Raw genomic sequence first — 14547 nt, 5'->3', positions numbered from 1 at the left:
ACCATAGAAAAAATAAAATCTCTATTTTGAAAAACTGTGGACTTGGGCCCCTTTTGAACTGACTAATTCAATTACTTCGTTCCATAAATCCCTAGGAAATAAATGTTGATGTTTATAGATCAAGCAGCAGAATAAATGGTTTTTCAGATTAGAGAGAAATGTACCAGATGGTTAACGAATATGCATCTTTTTTTCATTAGCTCCATTGTGGTTATGGGATATGTATCAAGAACCAGTTATTGTTGAGAACCGGTTCCTGCTATTTCAATCCCTTGGAATTGTTTGCCATTTTTTGAAACGTTTCCTTTGTTAATTCCGGTCTGCATGAATGACATCATCATCCACGTTGCGTAGCTTGCATTGTGCATGTTGCGTAGCAGAAAACATGGCCCCTTAGCACTAGAAGCACTCAAAAGTTCAGAAAAAGATGTCAGCATTGTGACTTGCAACATTAGCCAATTAGATATTTAAACAAAAGGGGGGAACACCTTGAACATGTAAAAAGACCTGCACTCAAAACATGATAATTTCACACAAATGCTGTGTTTTTATCAGCTTCAGAAAGGGGAATTTCTTCTAATACTGCAGGTAACTATTTAACTTGTGCTACATTCCCACCGGACATGTGTGGTTCATTCAAGAACATGCTTTATACGGTTTCATAAGCGTGAATTTAGCCCGTGGTGTTCACACCAAACCAGCACCAGACAAGCAGCGAGCGGCAGGGAGGGGCTTCATCTCCCTTTGTTCTTCTACTGTTTATTAGCACTTGTCTGCCACCTGCAGAGATTTACTCAGCAGGCCCAAAGCCTCTCCAACCTCTGCTACCAATGTGTTACTTTGTCACAGTGGATTTTCCTGAGTGGATTTCCTCAGTCCCTCCAACCAAAGCAGATGATTAGAATGTATGAACTAGACTGATGCTCCCCCCAATAAGCTTAAGGCTGTGTCCCACAGCCGCTACATACATTTCGTGCATTTTCCACGTATTAAATTTCAGTCTTTTATGATCCATGCACACTGCATGATTCATAAGTGTTTCTTGCGTTCGTCATTTGTCGATGCAGATGTCTGTCAAGGGTTTCGGTCGACACGTCTCGGTTTTGAGCTTTCAAAATTTTTGGTTGGTTGAGAATTATACGGAGCCCTCCAGGTGCCAGTGGTTAAAAAAAGAACTCATAAACCGTGCGCACAGATTACTAAACCATGCCCACGGATTAATCAATTGTGCTTGCGGATTGCTAAACAATGCCCACAGATGCTAAACCGCGCTGCCCACAGATTAATCAGTTGTACGCGTGCTGTTGCAGAATCGTGCGCACACATTGCATGTGCATGTCTCTGAGCAGAGCAGCTGCACTAGTAGCTTCGTGTTTGCAGGCAGGGGAGGGTGCTTTGTTACGGTGTGTGCAACGGAGGACCGCAGTCCGTCCAGCTGTTCTGTGTGAGCCAGACTCAGGAGAACCGTGTCTCCCAGGAGATTTGTATCTCCAAGCAGAGGAGCGACTTTGGGGCGGGTGGAGGCGGCCTTTGAATGAACAGTCCTAAGAAAACTGTGCAAGGAAACATGTGAATTTGTGTTACCAGTCAGGTCCAGACAAAATAAAGGCTGATGTTATTCCAGTTAAAGTTCATCCACAGCTAAATGTTATTAGACTGTATTAACCTAATCCTAACCATTCTTCCGGGTCAGTTCGGCCAAGGATAAAGCACTGGCCACACGGATTTGAAAACTCTAAGCGAATATGCAGTTAATAATAATCATAACAATAATAAAAGCCCGTTTAGAAGATCATCTCGCTCCATGGCGCAGCTTGGTTTGAATACAACAGAACTTCCAATTCCTTCTTCCTACGGTTGTACCGTAATTTGTCCAGACCAATTACTGTCTTACACGTCATCTGACCAACGTACAGCCAATCAAATGGTGTAACATCATGATTATTTACAGGCCCTGCAAACACTGAGGTTCTTGAGTCAGAGATTATGGCATTTGTTATGAACCTTTGACTGATAGGACCTCTGTTGATAATGAGATAATGAGGTAAGAGCTAACGACACATTTCCCTCTCCCTAGACCTTCAAGTTTACCCGATGGAACCCTGTCAGCTCTATCATGAAGGGAAGATGCATTTCCAAGAAGACAAAACGCTTCCTGGTTAAGCTCTGTGACAGAATTGGCTTGTAGTATCAAAATCTGATCTGACGAGAACAAAACAGGTTCTATGTTTTTCTATGTTTGTAATTCTCTGGAACAGAATGACACCCACGTCTGCACTACTGACAGGAATTTGTCCAGCTGTAAAATCATTCACAATGCCGATCTTTCAAATTGTAATTAGATACTTTGTTTCACTATTAAATTCAATTATTGAATTAATCAGAGTTGATTTGTAGAGAGGATTTTTTAAAACTGTATTTCTCAAGACACATAAAAAAATATCTACCGGTATTAGCTTTATTAATAAACTCCCTAATGCTTCATGTTTAATGTTTGAAAGCACTTCTTTAGTGTTTGGGCTTGCTCTACAATCAAAGATATAGTGTGTTTACGGCAAATTGATAGCTTTATTTTAACTTCAAGGATGTTACATTGAATGACAGCTCTGTGATGATGTCATGGAAAGCTTTGCTTTTTACATACTTCCATCGCATGCAGGATAATCATAGATTATGTATCAAGATGGACACACTCGGGTGTGATGTCACCCAGAGAAAATGCTTTACCCCTTGTTCCAGCAAAATGAAGCCAAGTCAGTTGCCATTTTTCTGTGATACGGCCGCCCCCATTTGGAGCCAGGCGACTGTGATTGGCCTGAGTCGGTTTGAGTTACGTTTCAAGGGCAACTACAGTCCCAATCGTGAGTTAGCTTGATCAAAGTCAGCATCCCATTCCACAGAAAGTGGCTCAGGAGAATCTGTCAGTCATAAGTCAGAGGTGGGCCATTCATAGTTATAATGAAGCATCTGATTGGTCAGTTTAGAACCTGAATAACTTGCAATAAAGAAAAAAAATAATATGGAAAAAAATAAGGAATAGCATGAAGATGTCAAACAAAGTTTCAGAGCAAGAATGGTTGTTCTGAATAATAGAACGACTGAGTAAAAGATTTTTATTTCTCTATTGAAGTCTATGGGATTTTAGCTTCTCTCTGAGCCACTTCCTGTTTGGATCACCAGGGGGGAGGGGAAAGATTTTTTTTTAGCTTCATTGAATATAAAGAGATTTACAGAACATAGACAGGTGCGTCCAAAACAAAGCAATGACTATAATATCTAACACAAAATAATGAACAGCAGGGGACAATCTAAGTTAACAAATGATAGATACAAAAAAATCAACTTAGAGAAAAACTATACTCATCAATAGGGAAGTGCAACGTTTGACCTGTCCAGTTCTTATTTACAGTCTATGATGATGACCCTTGTGGTCCAACTTCCAAGCATGACTGTTGGGTAATTCCATTATTCAGTCAGCCCTGACTTTTATTCTGAAAGGCTGGATCACGCATGCGCCCCTCACTGCGACCTGGTAGGCTTGGAAACGAGGGGAGGAGGCGGGGCTTTGCCCACGCTGTCAACCAATGACAGAGTAGGTATCAACAGGTGAGAACAAAGCAAAACATACCTGCTCACGCACTACTCTCGAAGAAGAGGAGAAGGACTCCCGGAACCGCAGACGCAGAGACCGGATCCGGGACCCTGAGAGACCGGGACTGTTGTTTGACCCCTTGACGTGACGCGCTCCTCAGCGCGCGTTCATCCGGGCTGTTTGACCAACTCCCCTCGTAGACGCTGTCTTGTTGCTGCAACCCGAGACCCGAGAGGCTCAGGTGGATCATCCTGGTTATTTATTCAGCGACGTTAATCCTCCGCCTGCTGACCGCGACGCCGCCATGTTCGCCTCCGACGAGCTGCGGCCGGCGACCAGTGGCAGGAAGCCGCTGGGGAAGCTGGCGTCCCGGCTGGAGGAGGTGAAGAACCCGTGGCGGCAGGTGTCCACGCTGGAGCTGAGCCACAACGAGGCGGCGCGACTGGCCACGGACGCGCTGCTGGAGCACGGAGAGAACGAGTACCGCAGGGTTCTGGTCCAGGAGCGCGAGGTGAACTTCCTGTCCCAGCCGGAGATCCAGTACATCACCCAGCATGTGGCCAGCAAGGCCTGCGGCTCCGGGAGCAACGGCTTCACCGAGCGCGACATCGAGGACGGGGACGCCGTGTCCGAGCTCACCTCCGGGACCTACTTCCCCATGATGTCCGACGAGGAGCCCCCGCTGCTGGAGCTGGGCTGGCCCGGAGCCCCGGTGCGATACGCGCCGTCCGAGACCAAGATCTACTTCCAGAGAGACAAGTCCCACAACATCAAAGACATCATCAGGTCCCTGATCAACCAGGCCAAAAAGGTGAGGGGTCACACAGCAGGGCCCGCGAGCGCAGGCAGGGGCCCTCAGCACCATTTAGTTCCCTTATTCAGAACAGTTATATTCCACAGCGACTGTGGAGAACCACAGACAGGGCCGAACTTTTCCCAATCCTTAAGAAATGCGTTGGACTTATAACAAAAAAGAGGCGGTTCTGAGTCTGAGAGCAGCAGCTCCTTCAGTCTCTTGGAGCTGCTGCTTCTCCAGCTGGCCTCCAGTCCCTCCAGACTGTTTTTTTTTCTGGATCAGGGCCTGCAGACGGCTGGAAGGGAGACCTTTTCATCTTTTCATAACCCTTAGGAAAGTCAAATGACAGACGGATGCAGTTTATGTGGCATTTTGCATAAAAAGCTGTTAGGATGCAGCACTGTTGCAGTTCATGTGTTTGGCTGCATGGATTCCTCCCGGGAGGCTGGCAGGAACCTGAGGAGTGTGGAGATCTGGGGAGACCAGGTGAAACCGGAGGGGGTCACAGATGACACGCTGTAAAAAAGGACACACACACACACCAGCTGGCAGAGACAAACACATCCCTGGTGTTGTTTCTCTCTGGGATCCTCCTTTTGCTACTTTGCAGTTCATCCTCCATTTCACTTTAAGGCCAAAGTGTGTCACTGAGCTTATCCTGCTTTACCTTTAAGTCAACTTTTAATTTGAAATATTCCTGTTCCTCTGTCTCTTTGTGGTCATGTTTAGCTGCATGAGAGCGTTTCTGTGTTCACCAGCTGTTGTTTTCAGCCGGTTGGTTTAGGAATATCTCTGTGGTGTTGGAACTTGCTGTCTTTTCGTGGTATTCCGGTCGGTAGGGTTGATTGGGGTTCACTTCCATGTTCTCTTTTCCACTAAAGAACAGCGTTATTAAATCGTTAGCCCGCAGGTGAAAGGCGTGCATGCACCTGTAGTGTGTGAGGCGGTTGTTGATTCACACGCTGCTGCTTAACTTGAGCAAATACCTGTGGCTGTGATGCTGTCAGACAATCTGCAGGTGATCACAGAACAAGTTCAGTTGGTCTACAGTCCATCCAGCACACGCTGCATGAGTCACGGCTCCCCTTTCTATGTATACTCCTGTTCAGAGTGCAGGAGTTTCTTTGTGAAGCCGTTCTTCTCGCTCACATGTCAGACTCAGCCTGGCGTCTGGAGCCAGCTGGTCACAGCTTCATCTGCAGCCTGTGAGCTGGAGAGTCTCTTATCTTTACTCGGCTCTTTGACAGAAGTCGACTGTCAACAAACTTTGACCTCCTTGCTGCTGTCTGTCTGATAGGGAGTCCACCACCCATCAGAACCATCGAAACCTTTGTCAGAACACAGTCAACCTAAACACAGAGCTTTAAGAAGGTTCAAGTCAACTTTTGGTTAATCCATCAGGTTTGCCAGCTCTCTCATTAAACTGTTAAAGGTGACTTTTAGAAGTTTTGTTAAAAAAACAATCTAGAATGACATGCATGCGTTCCACCGGCTAAAGACATCTTGGTGTCCAGGTTGTTGACTTCCACGTTGAAGCTGCTTCCTGCTTCTTTATGTACATCTCCAGTGTCATAAATTATATTCATGCCAGTAAACCAGTATGTTTTACTGACTCATGCATCTATAAAATCTGATTCATTCATTCATGTGATTTCCAGCAGCTGTTTAGAAAAAGGCTTTCGGTTTGAATGTCAGTTTCAGTTTAGGTCAAAACCACTTTGACTTAGAAAAAAATAAATCAATTCATTTAAAGTCTATAGATGTTTTCTGACCTACAAATAGAAATTCCCGCATCATGTATCTGAGTGTAACAGCATCCACGTTGGGACACATTTGGCTAAATCGGTGCTTTTTATCCGGTTCATGAGGTCACTGCTGCCCATTGGAGCATAGAAGACAGACTTGTAATGAGGCTGAAATCCTGTGGGGGTCATTCTGAAATGGTTCTCGTAAATTTTGAAATAAACGCTCATAGATAAATAAAGACTAAACTATGCAACAATAAAGATGCCTCTGTGGACATCAGGGATTCAAGGCCGTGTCACACAGCCTCTACATACATTTGGCACATTTTCCATGAATGAAAGTTGGTCAAACGTGAATATACATGGAAAAGGTGAGGAAAATTGTGGTCCTTTGGTGAAATTTTCACAGGTGTATCACAAAGTTATGTCATTTTAACGTAATATGTGTGCCGTACACGCAATATAAGAGCAATATATTGGTGGTACATGTGTGAAAAGTCTGTTAGACATACATTTAACAGTCGTGGATAGACACAAATTTGCGTATGCATCTCACAAAAATCTTGCACAATCGTGTAAGATTTGCAAAATAATTGTGTATCGACTACGTAAAATATGAATAAACTGCGTAATTCACAACCGACCCAAAATTTTGAACAGCTCAAAATCCGAATTCATGTAAAGACCGTCGACCAAAACCCTCGACGGGCATCTGCGCACATCGATGATTGATGAACGCAAGAAACGCGTATGAATGACGTATGTCACTCATGTATCACAAAAGATACAAATTTCATGCGTGGAAAATGTGCAAAATTGAGGTAGGGGCTGTGTGACACGACCTTAAGAACTGAAAGGAAGAGAAAGTTGCCTTAGATTGAAACGAAGAAGGATTGGAGCTCCTGAACTGTGAAAAGAAACAAAAGCTCCGGCGAGCTGATGTTGTAGAAGAATGGGACAACAGCTGAAGCCTGAAGTTATGAGAAACTCTTCATCTTTTGTTGGCCTGGAATTGTTGTTCTGAAAGTGTGACAGTGTGACCTCCGCCGTCTCTGCAGGTGATCGCAGTGGTGATGGACGTGTTCACCGATGTGGACCTGATGTGTGACCTCATGGAGGCGTCCAACAAGCGGAGAGTCCCCGTCTACATCCTGCTGGACGAGCGAAGCCTCTGTAGTTTCACAGACATGTGCTCAGCGCTGGACATTCAGAACTCCCACCTGAGTGTGAGTACCTTGGCTCTGCTGCCAGACAGAAAAATGAGACAATGTTGCAGGTCTGCTCTAGATTTCTCTGCACCATCTCTGCTGGAAAAACAGTTTAGCATCAGCCCCACTGAAGCTGCATTTCAACTGCAGCTTTTTGTCCGAAATCTGACTGAAAAGCTTCAATTGAAATAGTAGATGCTGTTTTTACAGAGATTATTTGTCATTCAACTTACAAGAGTCACATGCGTGTGTGCTTGTGTGTGTGTGTCAGAGGAACAATGACACATGACACACCAAAATATTATCTTTACAAAAAGAAGAAGCCTAAAAGCAGAAGCAGTGTGGGGAACAGGTCCAGCACCCATCCGTGCCTGTTCTGTGTTTTTTGGCTTGACCTTGCTGGCTGAAGCCTGTACAGATGTTGCTGTTGGGTATTTTAGCACACAAAGTAAACTTGTACAATCACACCCCTACTGAGTTTTTTTTTTACTTTATATTTTTGCACAGTTGTCATAATCTGGTTCTGATCAGATCAAGTAGAAACTGTAAACTTTTTTTTCACAATGTCAGTATGTAATAAACATGTAATCCTCATTAATTACTAGGGTTGCAGGATAATATCTGCTGATAATGAACAGAATGACGTCATGCCAATTATTCCAATAAGAAAAAAAATTTGCGGATAAAATGGACCGATAACCATAAGCTTAAACTGCTGTCGCTTTCTCACTCACCACTCTGTATTTACTTGTTGTTAGCATGGATACTTACAACTTGTCTGCTCACCCCGCCTATCCTGCAAACTTCTGTAGCGTCTAAGTGACATCACCTCTCGGCGCCTGCCCCAAAGACCTCTGCCTGCAACATGGCGCAGCTCTCACCCGTGTGGGTTTACTTTACTATGTCGTAGACTCGCTCGCTGTTTGCAAAATGTGTTTTGCAGGAGGGAGGGAAAAAAAGGTCAAGCTTTAACACCACAAGTCATTTTAAAAATTCACCACCACGATGTGTGGACTAGGGTTGTGCTGATGCCATCGTCCATCGTGATGGCTGACTGACATCGCGATGGAAGCCACCGTAAAATATCTTGATCGGATCAATGGTCGGATTAGAATTCAACCGTGTACATGGGCCCGGAAAACTTTTTCCGATCATGACAAACGTTCACATGGGTCATACTTTCGGTCGGAATAAATCATTCGCACATGCGCAGTAGTGTTTGAAATACCAGAAGAAGACATGAGTTCCGCTGTAAACAAGCCAAGGTGCCACAAACATAGATTTCTGGCAGCTCGGTAATATACGAGATGATCTTCTAGTCGTGCTTTCATTATTGTTATGGTTATTATGAAGCACCTGTTCGCTCATCATCTTAATTTTAATCCGTGTGGTCAGTGCTTTTTTTTGTGGAAGAACGGAGCCGGAAGAAGCCAGGGTTAGGAGAAGGCTAACACAGGCTAACAACATTAGCTTTGGATGAACATCAGCCTTTATTTTGTCGGGACATGACTGGAAACACAAATCCACGTGATTGTTTGAACGGTTTCTAAGGACTTAGCGACATTTCTGCTTTGAAAAGCTGACACACCGCCCCAAAGCCGCTGTGCAAGCTGGCGGTCCGAGCTCTGCTCGGAGAGACGGTTCTACTGAGAGACCCGGTTCTCCTGAGTTCGACAGCTCGTTCACCTAGAGCTAGGGGACGGATCACAGTCCGAAGTCTCCCACACATAGTCCACACATAACAAAGCATCCTCCCTTCCCCTAAACACAAAGCTGTAAGTCCGGCTGCTCTGCTCAGAGACACGGTCGCCCGTTCCACCGGTCCACTTGACTCAAGTGCAGGAGCGGACTACTTCTTTTCTATTTTTTTGTTTTTTTTGTTAAAGTCACTTCCCTCAGTTTATACTGGATCATCGCGGATGAATCATTAGTTGGGAAATAAAAGAAATAGAGTAATAAAGTAAATTAACAAATAATGATGATATGATAACGTAAAATAAAAAAATACCCCCCCCCCGACATTATCATCGTCCATCCCGATGTTTTACTGCAAACATCGTCAACTGCCAATTTAAGGGACATCGCCCAACCGTAGTGTGGACAGAATATTGTTAAGACCCAGCTGGTCACTCATAACGGGGAAATGAGAGCCAAGCTATCAATTAACGGGCTGCGTTGTTGGGAAGCTGCCCCGTACCCCATACTCCACACAAACCTGAGCAGCCTTAGAGAGGGAGAGGTAGACAGAGAAGCAGATTGTCCAATCTCCTTTCCAGTATCTAAGCCCATTTAATTTATACACACACAAATGGGGTAACAACATAACAGTCACTTCTCTTCACAGCTCCCTCACTTATGGTTAGGGATTCCACACGCACAAGATTTCCCACTTCTCATGAGCCCTAGTGGCTATAGGAGGAGCTAACCCCAAGGTCGCCACACTACAAAGCTGCCGCTTTGCTAGCGCTCATTCGAAAAAAAGAAAAAGGAAAGCGTCTTGGCAGGTGACCATTGCCGAAGAGTTTTACAAGAATTTAAAAAATATCAGTTGAGTATCGATATCGGCTACAAGAGGCAGGAGAATATCGGGTATCGGTTGTACAAAGTCATTATCGCACATCATTATTATTTATCATCAGAATTCATTATAACATTCATCCAGAAACCATCGCTACACATATCAAGGAAAGGCATTGAGCTTTTTGAGTGTCACCAGAAAACCTTTCTCATCATTTCAGTAAGGGTTATATCACATGTTGAAGAGGTAGACTTTAGTTTGAGGACTTGGCTATATATTCAACAGAATCTATCACAGCTAGGTTTGTTTCTCAATTGGTTGTTAAAGAATGGGTTACTTTACATTTTATTCCACAAACTTTAGCAAATATTGTTCTGTTTGGAAAATTCTGTCAGTTCTACCTGAAAGCCTTTTGGTGCAGATAGAGACAGGTTAGGATTAGTGAACACATGGTCTGCAGACGAGGTGGGACCTTGTTTGTAGAGTGCAAGTCCAAGTTCTCCCGTCTCTTCTCGTCTTTGTTCAGGTGATCGTAAAGCTTCTGTATTCCAGCAGTCTTCCAAATCTTCAGTTTGGTTTTTTTGTGGGTCTTCTGAACTTGGTTCTGGAAGTGCTGACTGGTCCCTGTAGCGGTGGTAATGAGTGTGCTGCTTGTATGTCTAATGGTGTGTTTGTGTGTCTGTGTGCAGAACATGCGCCTCCGCAGTGTTTGTGGTGACACATACTGCACCAAGAGTGGCAAGAAGTTCACCGGTCAGGTACTGGAGAAGTTCATGATCATTGACTGTGAGGAGGTCATCGCTGGCTCATACAGGTGAGAAACGCACACAGAAATGTACTACTGTAAGGAGACTTTAGGACTGCAATGCATTTTACATTCTTCATTGGTCCAAAATGAACCTGTTGTGTTTATAGAAAGAGGCTGCTATGAAATACAATAGGTACCAGTATTTGGCAACTCGCACACACTCATCTGTTGGTGTTTATACCTTTGTGATTGTGTGTCTGTAGGTGTGTTTTTATGCATATGTTTGTAAATAGGTGTGTGTGTGTGTGCATGTGCATGTGCATGTATGTATTTTATGTATTTTTGAGTATGCATGAACACCTCCTCTTGGACTTACATCACAGCTCAAAAAAACCTTTTAAGTGTTTGTTTTGGCTGTTGTACGTTTTTTTTCTAAATCTAGAAATCTAGAAACCTCTTGGAAGGACTTTTTATTCTTCAGTAGGAAACTGCAAAGCTAGGCAGTTGTAAATGGTGTTTTTAACATGTTCTGTTAGTATTTCTCTGATGATGGCGGACATTTGTGAAGAAAATTTAGATTAAAACTGCATTTCTGAGCATATAAAACCCTAACCCTTACCACGTAACAAAATGTCTGCTTTTTATTTTTTTTAAAAAGCGATCTAATCAAAAACATATAAAAGAAATACTAACAACTGACTGAATATTTATTTCTGTCGTAGGTGTTCATGGTATAAGCGAATAAAGGCCTTCATAGTGCGCCTTATCAGAAATCTGTTTCGGGATGGATTCAGGCTTGCCTACCGATTTTTACAATTTTTACAAGTGAGGAACGTTTAGTCACTGCAGTGCCTCACCCTTTTACATGAAGTAGTGATGGAAACTCTGGCTCAGGTTGGGTATCAGTTGAACCGATGAAGATAAATCACATCAGAGTTGGCTAACAGTTCAAAGGCTGGTTTTTGATTTCACAATAATGGTACAAACCTGCTGTTGATGATCAACCTCAGTATAGATTAGGAGCATGGTCTCACTGTGGAGCTGTGAGACCTTCTTCTTCAGACGTGGTTTTACAGTGATGATGCAGCTCTTCTCCCTCAGAACTCTTCATTGACTTGATTTTATTTTAGCTGGAAACACAGCCGTTTGATGATGGGGCTGATGCAGTTCTCACTCTACTGTCCTCTCTCCCCAGCTTCACCTGGCTGTCAGCTCAGGTTCACACCAACATGGTGATGCATTTCTCAGGTCACCTCACTGAAATTTTTGACCGGGAGTTTCGGTGTCTGTACGCCGACTCACAGATCATCGACGGTTTCTACAATCCTGATGAAGACGGGATGCCTTACTACCCCTCCTACCAAAGTATAGTGACTAGTCCAGCCATGGGGGCCAGCCGTGGGCTGGGGCTGGATTTACTTGCTGATAGGTAGGAACACATTCAACATTTACAGTGACTTTATGACTCCTACATTCCCAACAGTCAATTATATTTACTGAATCTAATCTTAAGCTTTCTAAATATAGTATAAAGGACACTAATAGTTTGTAAATGGCCTTCTAAATGTCCTTGACAAATGGAACCTTCTAGTTTTATCAATCTACTAACATTAATGAGTCATTCAAACAAATAAGCAGCTCTGCTTATAGACCCCTACATTTCCACATAAACGGTTCAGGTTCACTTAGTTTTCCAGACTGTTCTTTTGCATTTAGACTTTAACTTTCTAAAGCACGTAATGAAATGTGCATTCATTCACTATTAAAAACTACTAAACACAAAGTCTTTAAAAGCTAGGAAACTTCTCTGGAGCCAACGATTGCCATCATAGATGCTAACCCACGCTATTCTTCTTCCTGCAGACCCCGGGACAGGGCGTGCTCTGAAAACTCTAGCAGCCACTCAAGTAACAGTGTCTCCAGCGTGAAAATGGCGCCTGGAATGGCTTCAAATGCAATCTTTAAAGTTACAAATGACAAGAAGGAGCCTGTGACTTCATCTTATTTGAGCCCACAGAGGAGAGATGGAGGACAAACCGCCGGGGCCGCACGGGGTCCTGCCAACGCAGCTGTGGGCCACACACCAGTTCTTGAGCGTTCTCCTCCAGCGTATGTTCAGCCCAATGCCACCGACTGGAACAAGCCCAACTCTGCAGACGGCAAGCGCTCTAATATTGGTGGTGTGAGCTCAAAAATCCAGGGACTAACACTGTATGACAACAAACAGAGTATGTACCACAGCACCCCCAACTCAAACCTGAGCCCCAATGCCCAAACACCGTCCCCGGTAAATGACAGCAAACTCGCCCCCAAGCAGAGATCTTCCTCCAACCAGTTTCTCAACAAGCTCTTCCCACAACCATTCTCAAAGGACAAAGATTCCTACAGCTTCTGTAGGTCGCCATCCCCTCATGGCCCCTCACCCTGGGGGGGGCCAGATCTTTCTCAGCCTGAGCTAGAAAGTCCCCCACCTCCAGCCACTTTCATGAACCGGCACGACAATAAGCGAATGACGCTGGGTCACAGCAAACTGGAACTGGTAAACCAGTACAACAGGAGGCCGAAGCCGGTGTACAGCCGCTTCGAGCTGAAGAGCACGAATTAATGCTAGAAGTGACCTTCTCAGTAAAACTCCAGAGTTCTTCTGTGCATATCAGAGAGGACCTGCCTGCTGTTTTTCACAAGTGAAATGTTCTTGATTGTCTTTCAGAACTCTGATAGCATCAGGAGCACCAGCGACTGCCATATTGGCTCAAATGCAAAGTTTTCCTCTTGATTCTGCTTCTTTGAACATGTCAGGAGAAGCCACACGTACTTGGATCATGAAGCATTTGTTCTCAGCGTTTACAAGAATGTTTGTACCCTGATTTTTGGAAACAAAAGTAAGGATACTGCAGAAGAACAGTTGTGAATTTGTGCCTACAACACTCCAGACCTTCCATTTTTGAGACAGTTAGGATCTTGAAAGACTCGTTCTCACCTTTAACACATCAGAAAAAATTGTACATTAGAGGGGGGAAAGTTTTAAAATATTCTTAAAAAATTGTGAAACTTGTGAGTATTTGCGTTCTCAGAGTTTAGCTGAAGTGATAGAACACTTGTCCTAAACTCACAAATACAAGGTAGTTTTTGATCACTATTTTGTTTCTTTTTGTATTTTAGAGCTATTTGTGCGTATGAGGGGAAGTTCTGATGACTGGAAAGTTATACATTTCTGTCTTTTCAGAATCCTATAAAACACTTGATGTGTGAGGTTGGCATTAAAATGAGCCTTGCTTGTTCAGTTCTGGTCACCTTTGGGATGAACTGCAACGCCTCCAGAATAAGAATTTTCCTGAACAGACTTCTACTGTTCTAGGATTAGTGTGTAAAGAAGGGTTTTGCTGTAAAAGTCTGGAGTTGGCAGAATTGTCTGCAGCACATGTGGAGCTCCTTATCCATCGTTTGCCTTTAAACCAGTGAACAAATGCCGGTTCACAAAACTACCTTTCTAGAAAAACTTCAGGAGAACAAAGTGTTGACTTTCAGCTGGTGGCACTAAGCAATAAAGAGAAGTCTTAATATCTCTGTAAGTGTTTGTGTATTTGTCATATTTCCATGTTTCCAGTCTTTTGCTGTCCTGATGTGTTTCTTTTTTCAGCCTGACAGCACTTGTTAGCAGTTTTCCATTCTCTTGTGTTCTGCACTACATGGACAGACTGTTGGGAATTTGGGTTTTTTGGAAAAATAAAAGCTTTTGACTTGAATACTTTTGTTTTGTTTTTGCACTTTGTTCTCTATAGGAAGAGGTAACATAATTGGATTTTTGTGTGAAAGTTGCTCTTGTGGTTGAAGTTTGTCATGTTGAGTAGCTGAGTGCCTCGTTTTGTTAACAGACTAAATTTCCCAATAGAGGTACAACAAAGGTATATACTCGACCCTCAGGAGGTGAAGGCATTGG

At 43.7% G+C, this 14547-nt stretch overlaps 1 protein-coding gene across 1 annotated transcript; it reads left to right on the top strand.

Moving 5' to 3' along the window:
* Positions 1–3648: 3648 nt before the first annotated feature.
* On the top strand, positions 3649–14353 carry LOC101171986 (protein FAM83C). The gene is made up of 5 exons (XM_004068720.4): positions 3649–4403; positions 7192–7359; positions 10549–10673; positions 11803–12036; positions 12471–14353. Exons 1-5 carry the CDS (start codon positions 3897–3899, stop codon positions 13210–13212), a joined length of 1776 nt encoding a protein of 591 aa, XP_004068768.1. The 5' UTR covers positions 3649–3896; the 3' UTR covers positions 13213–14353.
* The last annotated feature ends 194 nt before the right edge of the window (positions 14354–14547 follow it).

This window comes from Oryzias latipes, chromosome 5, assembly GCF_002234675.1.
Source record: "Oryzias latipes chromosome 5, ASM223467v1".
In the NCBI taxonomy this organism is placed as follows: Eukaryota; Metazoa; Chordata; class Actinopteri; order Beloniformes; family Adrianichthyidae; genus Oryzias; species Oryzias latipes.
This window is presented reverse-complemented; position numbering and strand designations above follow the sequence as displayed.

Coding starts and splice junctions, on each gene's coding strand:
- LOC101171986 (XM_004068720.4), top strand. CDS start 3,897: ATGTTCGCCTCCGACGAGCTGCGGCCGGCGACCAGTGGCAGGAAGCCG. Junction 7,360..10,548: donor TTCAGAACTCCCACCTGAGT/GTGAGTACCTTG, acceptor GTCTGTGTGCAG/AACATGCGCCTCCGCAGTGT. Junction 12,037..12,470: donor CTGGATTTACTTGCTGATAG/GTAGGAACACAT, acceptor TTCTTCCTGCAG/ACCCCGGGACAGGGCGTGCT.